General features: G+C 62.0%; 7 protein-coding genes across 7 annotated transcripts; 2 read left to right on the top strand and 5 right to left on the bottom strand.

The window, feature by feature from the left end:
• Window positions 1–35: 35 nt before the first annotated feature.
• Window positions 36–319, bottom strand: MRET_2291 (uncharacterized protein; the record flags this gene model as incomplete). The annotated part of the gene is made up of 2 exons (XM_027628918.1): window positions 36–125; window positions 149–319. The coding sequence occupies 2 exons, from the start codon at window positions 317–319 to the stop codon at window positions 36–38; spliced, it is 261 nt and encodes an 86-aa protein (XP_027484696.1).
• A 100-nt stretch (window positions 320–419) lies between these two features.
• MRET_2290 (uncharacterized protein) lies at window positions 420–905 on the top strand (the record flags this gene model as incomplete). Its single annotated transcript, XM_027628917.1, has 2 exons — window positions 420–468; window positions 496–905. The coding sequence occupies 2 exons, from the start codon at window positions 420–422 to the stop codon at window positions 903–905; spliced, it is 459 nt and encodes a 152-aa protein (XP_027484695.1).
• A 9-nt stretch (window positions 906–914) lies between these two features.
• On the bottom strand, window positions 915–1,427 carry MRET_2289 (diphosphoinositol-polyphosphate diphosphatase; the record flags this gene model as incomplete). Its single annotated transcript, XM_027628916.1, has 1 exon — window positions 915–1,427. The coding sequence occupies one exon, from the start codon at window positions 1,425–1,427 to the stop codon at window positions 915–917; it is 513 nt and encodes a 170-aa protein (XP_027484625.1).
• Window positions 1,428–1,473: 46 nt separating this feature from the next.
• Window positions 1,474–3,204, top strand: MRET_2288 (uncharacterized protein; the record flags this gene model as incomplete). The annotated part of the gene is made up of 1 exon (XM_027628915.1): window positions 1,474–3,204. One exon carries the CDS (start codon window positions 1,474–1,476, stop codon window positions 3,202–3,204), a length of 1,731 nt encoding a protein of 576 aa, XP_027484626.1.
• Window positions 3,205–3,263: 59 nt separating this feature from the next.
• MRET_2287 (flap endonuclease-1) lies at window positions 3,264–4,877 on the bottom strand (the record flags this gene model as incomplete). Its single annotated transcript, XM_027628914.1, has 1 exon — window positions 3,264–4,877. The coding sequence occupies one exon, from the start codon at window positions 4,875–4,877 to the stop codon at window positions 3,264–3,266; it is 1,614 nt and encodes a 537-aa protein (XP_027484620.1).
• A 32-nt stretch (window positions 4,878–4,909) lies between these two features.
• On the bottom strand, window positions 4,910–10,951 carry MRET_2286 (U3 small nucleolar RNA-associated protein 10; the record flags this gene model as incomplete). Its single annotated transcript, XM_027628913.1, has 1 exon — window positions 4,910–10,951. The coding sequence occupies one exon, from the start codon at window positions 10,949–10,951 to the stop codon at window positions 4,910–4,912; it is 6,042 nt and encodes a 2,013-aa protein (XP_027484621.1).
• A 77-nt stretch (window positions 10,952–11,028) lies between these two features.
• On the bottom strand, window positions 11,029–12,507 carry MRET_2285 (PHD finger domain protein; the record flags this gene model as incomplete). The annotated part of the gene is made up of 1 exon (XM_027628912.1): window positions 11,029–12,507. One exon carries the CDS (start codon window positions 12,505–12,507, stop codon window positions 11,029–11,031), a length of 1,479 nt encoding a protein of 492 aa, XP_027484618.1.
• Between the last annotated feature and the right edge of the window lie 310 nt (window positions 12,508–12,817).

Genomic DNA, 12,817 nt, shown 5'->3' with positions numbered 1-12,817 from the left:
ATTGTCCAGGGTTGGTAGATGCTCATAGCACCCCATTACTCTGTTGACGATGATGTTTCAGTTGGGGATGTCAAGCCGCGTGCCTGGGCCTGGCGAAATCCCTGCGAAAAGCCTATCACATACATCTGGGTCAGTCTCGTTCACGTACGATACCTCCGACCAATGTCGATAGGGTCACCACGGTCCGATTGGACCACCTTTGCTCGTTCCACGTTGGAGGGCTTTTTGGAGCAGTTCGCTGTGACATGCGGCTTGCCATGCGCCGCTGCATGTATGCTGCTCGTGCCATGCGCTGGCCCAGATGCATTTTGATCGTCATGCCACACGCACGTCGTGCAGGCTCCCAGACCTCTCCTCACGTGACGAGGAACAGGTTTCCCCCGCGTGTGAGGCCAACAGGTGCTCTCTTGGACGCCGCGATGAGCCAAGCGCCAGGCGATCGAGATGCGGGGCAGCGCGAGAAGGGCGGTACGTGTGTGCATCTAACGTTCAAAGATGACGCTTCTCCAGATATGTCGGTCAACTTTGCAGACTTTCCTCTGGATGCCACGTTGAAGTACATGGTACACCATGGCATCGAGCCGCATTATCCACCGAGGAGCATGATCAGAGATCCTAGCCTAGCTGATGAGCCAGAGCCGCCCGTCCAAAATCCACAAAACGAGAAGCAGACGGACGAAGTAACAGAGTCTGCCCCACTTACACGATCTGCCACAGCACATACCACCGAGCGTCACAGAGAGGAGGGCCATCCCCACTTTTTTGACCGCGACGAAGAGCATACACACCTCGCAGCCATGGCGACCAAACACTACAACTCTCTGCCGCCACCAAAAGAGATCGATACAATTGTGAACTTCTTGCACCGGTGCCACCGCGGCGACTCCCTGCTCAAATTCTCATAATGATAGCCACTACGTTCCTTTGTAAAAGCCAGATGTTACGATTCGTGCATTTTCGATCAGTTCGCGCATGCCCTCACGCCATGATACGTGCTCAATGGCTTCGTGTAGCGGAAACAGCTGACGCTCCCGCTCATGAGCCTCGGGCCACTTGGCATGCACATTGGAGGGGTGCATTCGGAATTCCTCCAGCACATACACTGCTCGGGGGATCATGTTGGGCGTGTCGATCAAATCAGCAGGGCATTTCTTGTGTGCGCGCTTGTCTCTATGCATGACAGGCTCAGCATCGAGGCCCCATGGCGGTGCTTCCTTGCCCACTTTCACGCCAGCTTCCTCCCATAATTCTCGGGCTGCCGCTTCCCTGGCCGACTCGCCCTTCTCGATCCCGCCCTTAGGTACGACCCACTTATCGCTATGCTTGCGCGAGCGTACCAACATCACAAGCGCACGATCTGTTCGGTTCTCGTCATAATCGATGGCTAGCGCCACAGCGACGCGTCGAGGCTCGATTTGTCCTGGCATGCGGTCGAAAACGTAGCTTGACCTCCACCGATGGTGTGGTGGGTCGATGATGGCGTCCGAGCCGTGGGATGTGCATGTCCATCGCACGACCGAGCAGCTGGCAAAGACGACAGATGCCACGAAGCGTGCCTATATTTATCTGAGACGCGCACATTTGTATGCTCAGGCGTCCGATATTAAGCAGTCATTAGCGGATCTTCGCCGGTGCCTGCGATTAGCCCCGAGTCAGACTGAGATCTTAATGCAGTCGGCGCAGGTCTTTGAAAAGCTCGGATACCATGACAAAGGAGAGCGCCTCAGGGTCATGGCTCGTGCCAGAGAGGTGGCTGAGCCTGTCTCAACAGCCATGTCTCGTATACCCATGGAGCTTCTGATCCGCGTGCTCCGCCTTCTCCCTTTTGTGTCGCTGGTCCAGTGCCGAGGTGTATGCCAACGATGGAACGAAAGCATTATCAAACACTCTGTCTTCTGGCAAGCGGTGTACATTCGTGCCCCACCACCGCAGATGGCGGCGGAGACTGCCGCGCACTATCAAAAAAAAGCCTTCCTCACCTTTCTCCGACGCGGTGGCTCCTCTGTCCGTTCTGTATCAATCAAGAGGCCTTTGTCGCATCTGAAAAACTTGCCAGATACTCTCGCAAGGATACCACTGACTTCTTTCGCAGTCGAGAGCCAGTATGCTCCTCGGTGGTTTGTATGGGCTCTACAACAGACGCACCTACGTACTCTGTGCCTACGTTCATCGGTGCCTGACCTGCTTCCTGCGCCAGGCTCTTCTGCCTGCCAACTGCAGAGTCTGACGCTAGAGCGCGTCACAATGTCAGTCGCAGATACCCCGCTGCTCCGCGCGTGTGATGCACTCGCGCACTTTGTGTATGACATGGGCGACGCGCTCCATGCGACAGAGCACATGCGTACCAAGTACGGCACACCTCCTAGCCTCTTGGTTCAGCATGCGCATGCGACACTGGAGCATATTGAATTGCGTGGCAAAGCCGCGTGGCATATTCAGTGTCCTCCTCCTCATACGACGCAGGAGCCTGTGTCCTACCCTCATCTGCGCCACTTTCACGCGCCACTAGCCTTGTTGGGTCGCGTGGCATTATGGCCTGCCCTCGATTCGTTCGAAGTGTCTATACCTGATGATGCTGCTTTGCGCGAGCAGGCGGATCTCTTGGCGCTTACGCAGGCCATGTGCGCCTCCCTCGAGGTGCTTCGATTGCGCATCGGCACCAACTCAGATACCCGCTTAGCGTGCACGATCCTCGAGTCATGCTCGCGGATCCACACGCTCCATGTGGTCCTGGATGCGTATGGCCCCACGCCTCCTGATCTTTTGTGGCCGACATGGGATGCGGCGCTGGCTCAGCCTCTCACGCCATCTCTGCTTTTGCAGATGCTTACGCCGGGCGCCCTAGCGAATAGCGCTTCACACGTGCGCGTTTGTTGTCCGCGTCTTCGGCGTCTTGACGTCCAAGACGCCAATACTATACGAGGCCGTGAACTTTTGCATCTCGTGCATGTGCGCGCAGGTCTCGCACAGCAGCAAACCCTGGCCGACGCGTGGCGTGCTGTCTCTCGAGAAGCACGTCCTGATACCCTGGTGGCCTGTGAGGCGCTTGAGTATCTGGACATTGACTTGTGTGCCCACGTCCCCGAGTCCGTCGTCGACTTTGTACGGCAGCGCGTCCCGCACACAGTTTGGCACGGCTATTCGCGGCACCGCTTAGACTTTTTTGGGACACGCGAGCGCACGTTTCGTGCGCGTTTTACATAGGGTATCTATACAGAGTTGCCATGGTCGTGCAAGGAAGCGCTCCGCCTGGGGGGATCGTATCAGATGGGCGATAAGCACGCATGCGTGTGCAGGAACGTGGCCCACGGCGGCTCGGGCTCGCAGGAAGGGAGCGCAGACTTGAGCCGCAGGCCCGCCTCTTCAGCCATGGCCAGCTCGATGCGCGGCGGGTGCAAAAAGATGCTGCGCGCCTCTTCGAGCTCGGCGAGGTACGCATCCATCTCCAGCTGATCCGGCGGCGCATACCGCGGCTCAGACATGCGAAGCACCGCCTCTACGGAGCCGTACTGCGCAATCGACCGGCACGCGGTCGTGGCGGCGATGCCTGGCACCGTGCGGTTGAAGTCCGTGCCGCACAAGAGCGCGAATTCGAGAAAGGCATCGAACGGCGAGGTCGCTTGCGGAAACATGTGGGGATAGACACGCAGCGTGTCCACCAGCTCGAGCGACATGTTGGACAGGCCACGGAGGAGCGGGACTTGGTATAGCAGGACATCACTGTCTTCACTAGCGACCATGTCGGCATAGCCGTCGCGCACGAGCGCACTGGCGAGTGCCTCAGCCTCATGCAGGGGCCCACCCTCTTTCGTGCCGTCGCCCGATACCAAGACAGGTACATGCAAGTGGCGGCACAGCTCCATGACGTCCACGTAGGCCTGCTTGGGTACGAGGCGCGAGGAGCGCTGGTATATGCGCATGAGACGCGTACTCCATGCACACAGGTACGTGATGATGTCTCGGACGCGGATGCTGGGACCCTGTGTGTCTGAGGTCCATCGGCCGTCTTCCCACTCGAGGCGCTGGACGGCTCGCTCGAGTTCGTGACGAATCGTCTGCCACTGTGTCGGGTCGTGCGACACGAGGCATGCGTCAGCGCCCAGCGCCCCGCTCTCGAACGAAGCGTATACGTGTTCCTCGGCGCAAGAGAGGCTTCGTTGCGAGAGCGTTTCACGCGGCCTGGCGAGCTGTGCATACTCTTGCCGAAGGGCGTGGATCGCATGAGCCAGCTGATCAAGCGTGCTGACAGCGACGGGCTCAAAGTCGTCAGCGACCTCCGGCTCATCCACGATCTCGTACTCGTCGTCCCGAAACGACGCGTACGCATCGTCCTCAAACTGCGCTGCAGGATCCAAGGTGTGCTGCAGCAACGACTCCCTTTGCTCTTCTGCTAGGGGGGCATACGTCTGTGCACCGCGCAGGTCGCATCGCTGCCACTGACGCAAGCGCTCGCTGAGCTGCGCCTTTTCTCCGTCCGTGAGACTGGCATGGGCATCCGCACACGCCGCGAGCGCCTCCAGACGTGCGTGGCGCGCACTTTCCCACGAATGGCGCTGCAGAGCGAGGTGATGCGCGGCCCGCCGTCTGGCATGCTCGCGAGCCTTTTGGGGAAGACGGGCATTCGGGTGATCGAACACCATGATGGGATGGCATGGCACTCGATGCAGGGCCTGGATCACTTCGCGGCACCCCGTGACATGCCGTGCTGGATCCGTGCTCGCACGGTAAAATAGGCGCTGCGTGAGTAGCGTCGCGTCGATCGCAATGCGGGCATGCACGAGGTCACGTAGATCTATGCTTCGAAAACAGCCCGGCGCATGCCGCCGGATGTACTGCACTGCCCCCTGAATGCCATACGCCACCCACGAGGGCTGCATGAATGTCGAGAAGAACCTCCACAGGCTATGAGCTACATCGAGTCGAGGTACGAGTCGAGCGGCTCGCCGAGCGCCTCTTCCATGTGCACACGCAGCTCGAGCGCTGCCTTGGACGTGCGTGGATCAGCATTGTCGAGCAGCTCTGAGAGCGATGCCACCGTTTCCGGCACAAACGCAAGAAGCGCCATGCCGTGCGCTGCCCACAGCGACGCACACGTGTGCAGCGTACGTACCTGCGTCGGCACATGCTCCGTGTGCGCCGCGGCCATGAGCGCCGTATTCAGCGCACGCAAAAATTCGTCGTCCGGCACAGCCTGAGCGAGGGCCAGCAGCGTCTCGGGGATCAGCGCTGCGTCCTCTTCACACATCGCGGCTACGAGCGGCGCGATGCAGGGCGTCGCACGCGACGCGTTCCAAAACACGCCCTCATCTGCCTCAGCACACACACGCACACTGCGCACGACCTCGTACCACAGCGGCGTGCGCGTCGCCTGCTGCAGTACCTCGATCACATGCTCGATCACGACCGCATAGAACGGCACCATCATCGCGTGCAGCTGCTCAAAGAGCATCTGGACGAGGGTATACAGCGCCAAAGATCGCGCCTCCATACCCTGCGCATCTTCCTCCAACAAGTCGACCACAGCCCAGTCGTACGTGCGCAAAAACAGCGGGCGGAACTGCGTCTCACTCAGCTTCAACGACAGCGTCACAAACACATGCACGGCACGCTCCACGGCCGGCAACACGCCACGCGACGGTGCAGACGCCTTGCGCTGCAGGTCCATGGCCTGCAGCACAAACCGAAACACGGTCTTGTAGTGCGCAGTCACCGCTGCCTTGTCCATGTGCCGCACCGTCCATTGAAGCATGTGCAGGAGCGACGTGGCTGACGCCGGCGTCTCGCGCCACACGACGCCCCACGCCTCGAGCATCGTGGCGGGCGGCATGCGCTTGACCATCGCATCCTGGACCTTGCGGGCTGCACTGCGAACGTGCGTTGTGTCTTTCGACACCAGCAAGCGCATCACGCGCGCGACATAGCCATGCATGAACTGCGAGAGCGTTTTGAAGAGCGCTGCCAGCAACAGCAAAGCCGCACTGTGCACGTCGTCATCACTGCCAGTCTCGGCCGCCTCACACGCATACGGCACCAGCACCGCAAGGTGCGAGAGCGCACGCACACCCACATGCAGGAGGATGGCCGTGAGCACATGCAGTACCTGAGGCTGCGGTGCATGCGCCCACAACGGCGGCATGAGCTGCGTCAGAGCAGCGTGCTCGGACGATACGCTGTGCGTGATCGACGTGTGCAGCAGATCCAGTGCATCGGCCCCAAGCGACGGGTGTGTCTCGTACACGTGCACGAGCGCCTTGTGCAGCTCCTCGAACAGGGCAACGTGCGCCGCTCGGTCCGTCCGTATCGCACGCGAGGCCAGCAGGTCGAGAGCGGTGCGTGGCATGTCAACACGCTGTGGTACCGTGCCCTGCAGGCCAGGTGGCGCCTCGCGCGTGCCATGCAAGAGATGCAGCACGAGCGTGAGGAAGGTGGACGTCGGCAGACTTTGAAAGACGGGCGTGCGCGCCTTGTGCAGAGCCGCTTGCAGCGCCTCGTCTTCCGGTGCGACACACAGCGTGTACCATGCATACTGGGCGAGCTCCTCACTGGCTTCGTCCGTGGGCGTCTGCGTCATGGCGTCGTGCAAGAACAGGAGCAGCGTATGTGCCTGGTGCATCGTCGACAAGTGCTCATCCGAGTACTCACGACGCGGCGTCGGCACCAAAAAGACATCGTCCGAGTTATCCAGCAGTCGCACAATCTCGGACCACATCTGGTTCATCGCATGCACACGCACATGGAACGGCTCAGCCCGCATGATCCCGAGCGGCAGCTGCAGCAGACTGCTACTGCTGCCTGGCGAGCGCGTCACACGATGTGTGACACGGTCCGCCAGCAGCATGCACACGGGCGCCAAGAAGTCATCAGCGCCGAGCACATCGACGAGCAGCCGGAAAAATACATGGCGACGGTGCCGCGGGATGTGCGTGGACGCGTCGCTGAAGATGCGCAGCAGACTGCGTGTCTCGCACCACAGCGCTAGGAGGGCGTCCTTGTCGTTGATGACTTGCGGCCGCACGGCTTTCACAAAGGCAGGAATAATGCTCCGCAGCGTCTGCTCGACCACGGACAGCGTGAACCTGTCGTCCCGCTGTAGCACATTCAGGCCGACAAACGTAAAGATCGGCATGATGTTGTGCAGCACAAGCTCCGCGTCGAGGCGCGCAAAGCGAGCGAGAAGCAGGATCGCATGATTAATGCTCTGCGTGTTCGTCGAGACCTTGATGGCATTCACAATCGTGTCCGCACGAATGACCTGGGCCACGTCGACAGGCAGCACCGTAATGTGGTCAAACACGTCACACAGACTCTGCATCGCCAACTGCAAGACGTACTCGGCATTGAACAGGTGCGTCGCATGCAGGGAAATCGCCGTGCGCACCACGTCAAAGAGCGCCGCCACAAGCGATGCCTCCATACCGAGTGTGCGGCTCTGCATGCTCTCCAGCACCGTGATCAGCACCACCGCGGCATGACGGACCTGCTCGTCCCGAGTCGAGTGAGTCCGTGCTCGCTTGGGCGCCTCCTCGTCTTCCTCCTCGAGCGACTCGCACAGCGAGCGCAAAACCGAGACGAGCACGGCGTCCGACACGGGCAGAGACCGCAGAGCGGCGCTCGCACCCGCGACACTGGGCGTATGCGGATCCGCGAGCGTCTCAGCCATAGCCAAAAAGACGGTCTGCTTGTGCTCCATGCGCAGCGCGGGATACAGGCCGTGCAGCGTGCCTAGCGCAGCCTGCTGCAGGTGTACGCCACCGCGCAGCGAGCGCTCCAAGTACGCAAACGACGTGCGATCGAGGTCCGCGCTCGCATCATACGTCTCGTACAGCAGCTGCAAGTACACGGGATCTTGCACGTGGCCATCCACCGCCTCCTGGATGAGAGGCAGCACCGTGGTGAGTTTGCAGGGCGCTGGCACGTCGCGTACGATACCAAGGAGTGCCATGCGCATGTGAACGTCCTGCGTGCATACGGCATGGCTCAGCAGGTAGCACAGCACCTTGGAGCGGAACAGCGTCTCCTTTTTGCCGGTGCCGCGCAGCATCGCTGTGTGCGTCGCCGCGAGATACGCCGCATCGTTGATGAATGCGCCAGCTTCCTTCGCCAGCAGCGACGTGTACTTGACATACGTCGGCGTGTCGAGGTACTGCAGCGCGGCACTGTGCTGGCCGTACACCTGCTCCAGGCCATACACTTCGCGCGGCGCGTCCTGCTCGCTAGCCGCATTCCATGCGTCCAGAGCGCACAGCAGCTGGGCCGCTGCATCGCGAAGAACCGGCACGGTATCCTGCAACACCACCAACAGACTGGGCAACAGCGTCTGCACATCGAGGGCCCGGCGGTGCTGCGTAGCTGCCGTAACAAGCAGCGCAGCATGCCGCATCGCCATCAGACGCACCGACACATCGCTGCGTGGCACGACAGAGCCGGCATCCAGCGCTGTCACGAGAGATGGGAGCGACGTGGCCGTGTTCTTGATATCGTGCCCGCCGGGCGACGTCCACACACCGGCCAGCAAGGCCAGCGCATGCCATCCCATGCGCTCAAACAGCACCGGCACCAGCTTGGTCGAGGCAATCTTACCCACGCCCGGCGCATGCAGGGTTTGGTAGACATGCAGCATCAGCTGCGCCCCAGGCGTCGTGCGCTGCTGGACGGCCATCATCAGCGATGCATCGACGTTCGTAGGCAGGTGCTGCAGGACCATGTACAGCACCTGCACACCAAGCAGACGCACGCTCTGGCGCGATAGCTTGGACAAGACTTGCTGCACTAGGGCCTCATCCACATGGTGCCCGACCATGACATCGTCGACCTGGCCGGCGAGCAGCTGCTGCGTATGCACAATTGTCGTAGCGCGGTACGCCAGCGCGATCCATACGCGTGGCGGCACGTCCTGTGCAAGTAACTGACTCAGCACGAGGAGGGCGAGTGCGCCACCGTACGAAATGGGCTTCGTCGCCGTCGTGTCACACAGGCCATCCGCTTCTCGGAGCAGGGTGGCCTCGTCACATGACACGAGGTACGTCACGATCGCTTGCGCGACACGCAGCGTCCACGCCACCGGCTCACGCGGCGAGGCATGCAGAGTCGCTTGCACGACGGCGCGCGCCATCGGCGGCACATCCACATGCTGCAGAGCTGCCAAGGCGTCCGTACAGGCACCCGACCTAGGCATCAGCTCGGGCCACAGCATGTCACGCCATACGCGCTCGCCCAACTCGGGCGCCCGCGGCAAGAGGTGCTGTGTCACAAAGGCCACGTGCAAGTGGCGCTCCTGTCCTGAGACAGACGTGGCCTGCATTCGTGTCACCGCCATATCCAGCAGCGCGCCTGGCTCCATCGCGGCCAACAGCGTGGGCGCATGCGCATACAGCGTCTCGACGAGCGGCACATGCGCACGCGTGACAGCTGCATGGATGGCGTCGCGCACGAGCGAGTCGTGGGCGCGTATCTCGCCCTGGTCCACAGCCTGCAGGAGATGCTCGAGAGCCATGTGCTGGGCATGCACGTCCGCACTGTGTACACCCAACCACAGAGCAGCATCCTGTGGCGGGTCGTCCGGCACCGTGCCGGTCGCTTGCATATGCAGCACAGCCCGCATGACCTGCCATGCCTGCTCTTCGTGCGTCTGCCGCGCCACAGCTAGCGCCTCGTCCAGCGTCGCTGGGTGCCGTTCACGTAGACGCGCCAGCAAACGCACACGCGCATGCCATGCCTCGGGCGCCGTGGGCCGGCGCAGGAGACTGACATACGTGCGGCGCGCGAGTGACGCAGGCAGCGTGGCCTGATCCAGTAAGCGCTCGAGCACCGACTGCGCCGCGTCCGACGACGCTTGGGCCACCAAGGCGCCCAGCAGCTGAGCCATGAACGGCTCGACATCGTGCGTCTCCCATGCCCGCACCACTTGCGGCACGAGCTCAGGCAGCGCCACGAGCGCATCGACCATAGTGTCTGACAGCAGCCGCTGCGATGTCTCAAAGGGATCGGCGACGTCGTCGGGACTCGAGCACAGCGACATACACGCTGCGACCATCGCACGCGCCACCGACGGCGTCGCAGACGTAGCTAGTGGCACCATAGCATCCAACACACCCCGCACGGCCTTGGCACGCAGCGGGAAGGCCACGCCAAGAGAGCACAGCACCATCATCGCGCCCACGGCCGTTTCTTGGTCCTGCATCGCGCCCTGGGCGACATGCAAAATCTCAGGCACGAGGAACGCCAACATGGTCTGCGCGTCCGAGGCCCGAAAACGCTTGTTCAGGCGGCGGAACAGACAAAACTGCACGAGAATCGACGTCCAAAAGGGGACGTGCATGCGTCTCGTGCCAGCGACGCTGGGCGTGGGCGCACGAGCCGAAGCGACCCACCGCAGCACATCCATGTTCGACCCCATCGCCTGGATCAGCACCGACGTAGGGAGCGGTGTCTGACTCTTTTTCACCGGCACGAGGAACCGCATCTCGGCGTGCTTGTCGACCGGCACGAGCTGCAATATACGGGCGAATTGCGGCGTGAGATGGTACGGGAAGAACGCATGCAGTAGGTCGTGCGGCGTGTACTCGTGAATCCGAAAGCGCCGAACGAGCCATTCCAGACACTTGGCCGCGCTGCGCGAGAGCAAGACAGGGCCCATCAAGTACAGTAGCTCGCGCACCGCCACGTCGATATCGGCATTCGCCTGCTTCGACAGCGTCGCGCGGTCCGTCTTCACACTCTGATCACCAAACAGCAGCTCGCCATGAGGCCATGCCGCCAGCACGCCATCCTCCTCTGTCAGCTGCTCCCAGCCCGTCACGCCCAAAGCATGCACGGTCAGGTGGTCCTGCTCAGCCGCGACTCGCGGCGTAAACAGGTACGAGTCACGCATAGTCAGCGCACCTGAGCTGGACAGGCGCTCCGCATGGTGCGAGCGGATGCCTGCCAACTGCGAGGCGAGCGACGTGGTCATCCAGGAAACGCTGCTCGGAGCCGTGGGCGCATCTATACAAACTTTTTTTTTCTCTCTACCACGTGGAGCCACGTGTATTAGGCATCCGACGCCACGTCGTCTGTGCGCGAGCCCAGCGTGCCTTGCATGCCAAAACGCCGCTGAAAGGCGGCCAAGTCGCGCGACAGCTGATCGGCGAGCTGCATGCTCAGAGGTAACTCGTCTGTCGGAGGCTTGTCGCCGCTCACGACGGATCGGAGGAAGGCCACGCGCTTTTCGCGATCCACGGCCTCCAGCTGGATGCGCGTCATGTATTCGCCTGTCACTCGCACGCGCTTGCGCATCTCGCCCATCGTCATGCGCTTCTGTGGGAATCGGATCTTGATGGAGGTGTCGATCGGTGTCACACACTCAAATGGCGGCGGCAGGCCTGGCCGAGGTGGCTGCATCGGTGCTCGTGGCTCTTCGTCCTCCAGCGCGGGCGGTAACAGGTACGCCAGGTGCGAGAGGTGCTCTGGCAGGGTATGATGAGCCGTGGCGCGATGCGATGCGTCGGGCTGAGGCGTGCCAGACCGACTGGCACTGTCCTGCGCGCGCCCTGGGCGACGTCCCTCGCGTGAGCGAGCGAGACTCGGCGGCGCTGGCGCTGGCTGCGTGTCTTCGTCTTGCTTGTGGCGGTATGTGTACTGGTTTGCATGCTTCGGCTTCTCTGTTTCCTTCGATTTGCGCGGGAGGCGTGCTTCGGGCTGCGGCGTCTCGCGATGCGTCTCGTCGGGCGGCTGAGCCGATCGCCGCTGCTCGGTGCGCCGCCGCTTGTCCAACGCGACGTGCTCGTTCGCCTCGTCCGAGAATCGCTTGCGCTTACGATCCAAAGCATCGTCCTGATCATGGTCGTCGTTCTCGTCTTCACGCAAGAGCTCTGGTGGGATGGGCTCCCAGCCGTCCTCGCCAAAATCGCGACTGTTCATCGTGCGCCGCTTGGGCATTGCGCGCGATTCCGACGCGCTGCGGGGCGTTGCGGCAGGCTTGCTGGGCGCATGGCCACGCAAGCGCGCGGCATTCTCGATGGCCATCTCCCGGATGGCATCGCGGGCCTCACGTAGGGCCTGGGCCGATTCGCGGGAAAACATCGGGCGCCCACTTTGGCGCGACGTGCCGCGCCGCTGTATCTTGGCCGAGAGGAATCCAAGTGAGCGCAGAAGCTCGATATGGTTCTCTGGGCGGCACTGCTCGCAGTAGTACACATCCGGGCAGTCTTCCTCCGTGTGCATGCCCATACACGCACAGTGCTGCCAGGACTTGCACGTCTCGCACTGGATCATCAGCCCCAGATTCTCGTCAGGGCTTCCGCACACGCATCGCGTCACGCCTTCATCGCCGCTCTCTGTGCCGTCCATGTGCGGTGCTGTCGGCGACGGCGGGGGCGGCGCATCCACGACGGCCTCCATGTCCTCCTGCTCGTCCTGAGCATGCATGCGCCGCGAGCGACGAGTCGGCGTGCGCTCGGTTTCAGACTTGTCGTCGAGGTCCTCGTGCTCTAGGGCCGCCTGCTCGACGTGCTTCTCGTCGTCCCCCATGGCTGCGGGCGGAGGCGGAAGTGGTGGCAGGGGCCGCGTCAGCTCCGTACGTCGGCCGAGGTGCGTGGAGCGAGGCACTTGGTTGCCTCGCCTCCTCACGCTCGGTGGGCGCCTGGCATCGTGTGGCTGTTTCCCGACGAGGTCGTGTTGGCGATATGCCAGCATCTTGATATCTCGTCGCTCGCACATGCCTCCGAGGTGTGCAGGCGTACGTATATGCTGCTGATGTCTAGAATGGTACAGGATCACGCGCAACGACACACTGTGGCGGCGCAGGGCGCAGGTCGAGGGATGGTGCCAAGCTTCCGAC

Source organism: Malassezia restricta, chromosome III, assembly GCF_003290485.1.
Source record: "Malassezia restricta chromosome III, complete sequence".
Classification (NCBI taxonomy): domain Eukaryota; kingdom Fungi; phylum Basidiomycota; class Malasseziomycetes; order Malasseziales; family Malasseziaceae; genus Malassezia; species Malassezia restricta.
The sequence above is the reverse complement of the archived record's forward strand: the minus strand, read 5'-3'. Positions and strand labels throughout refer to the sequence as shown.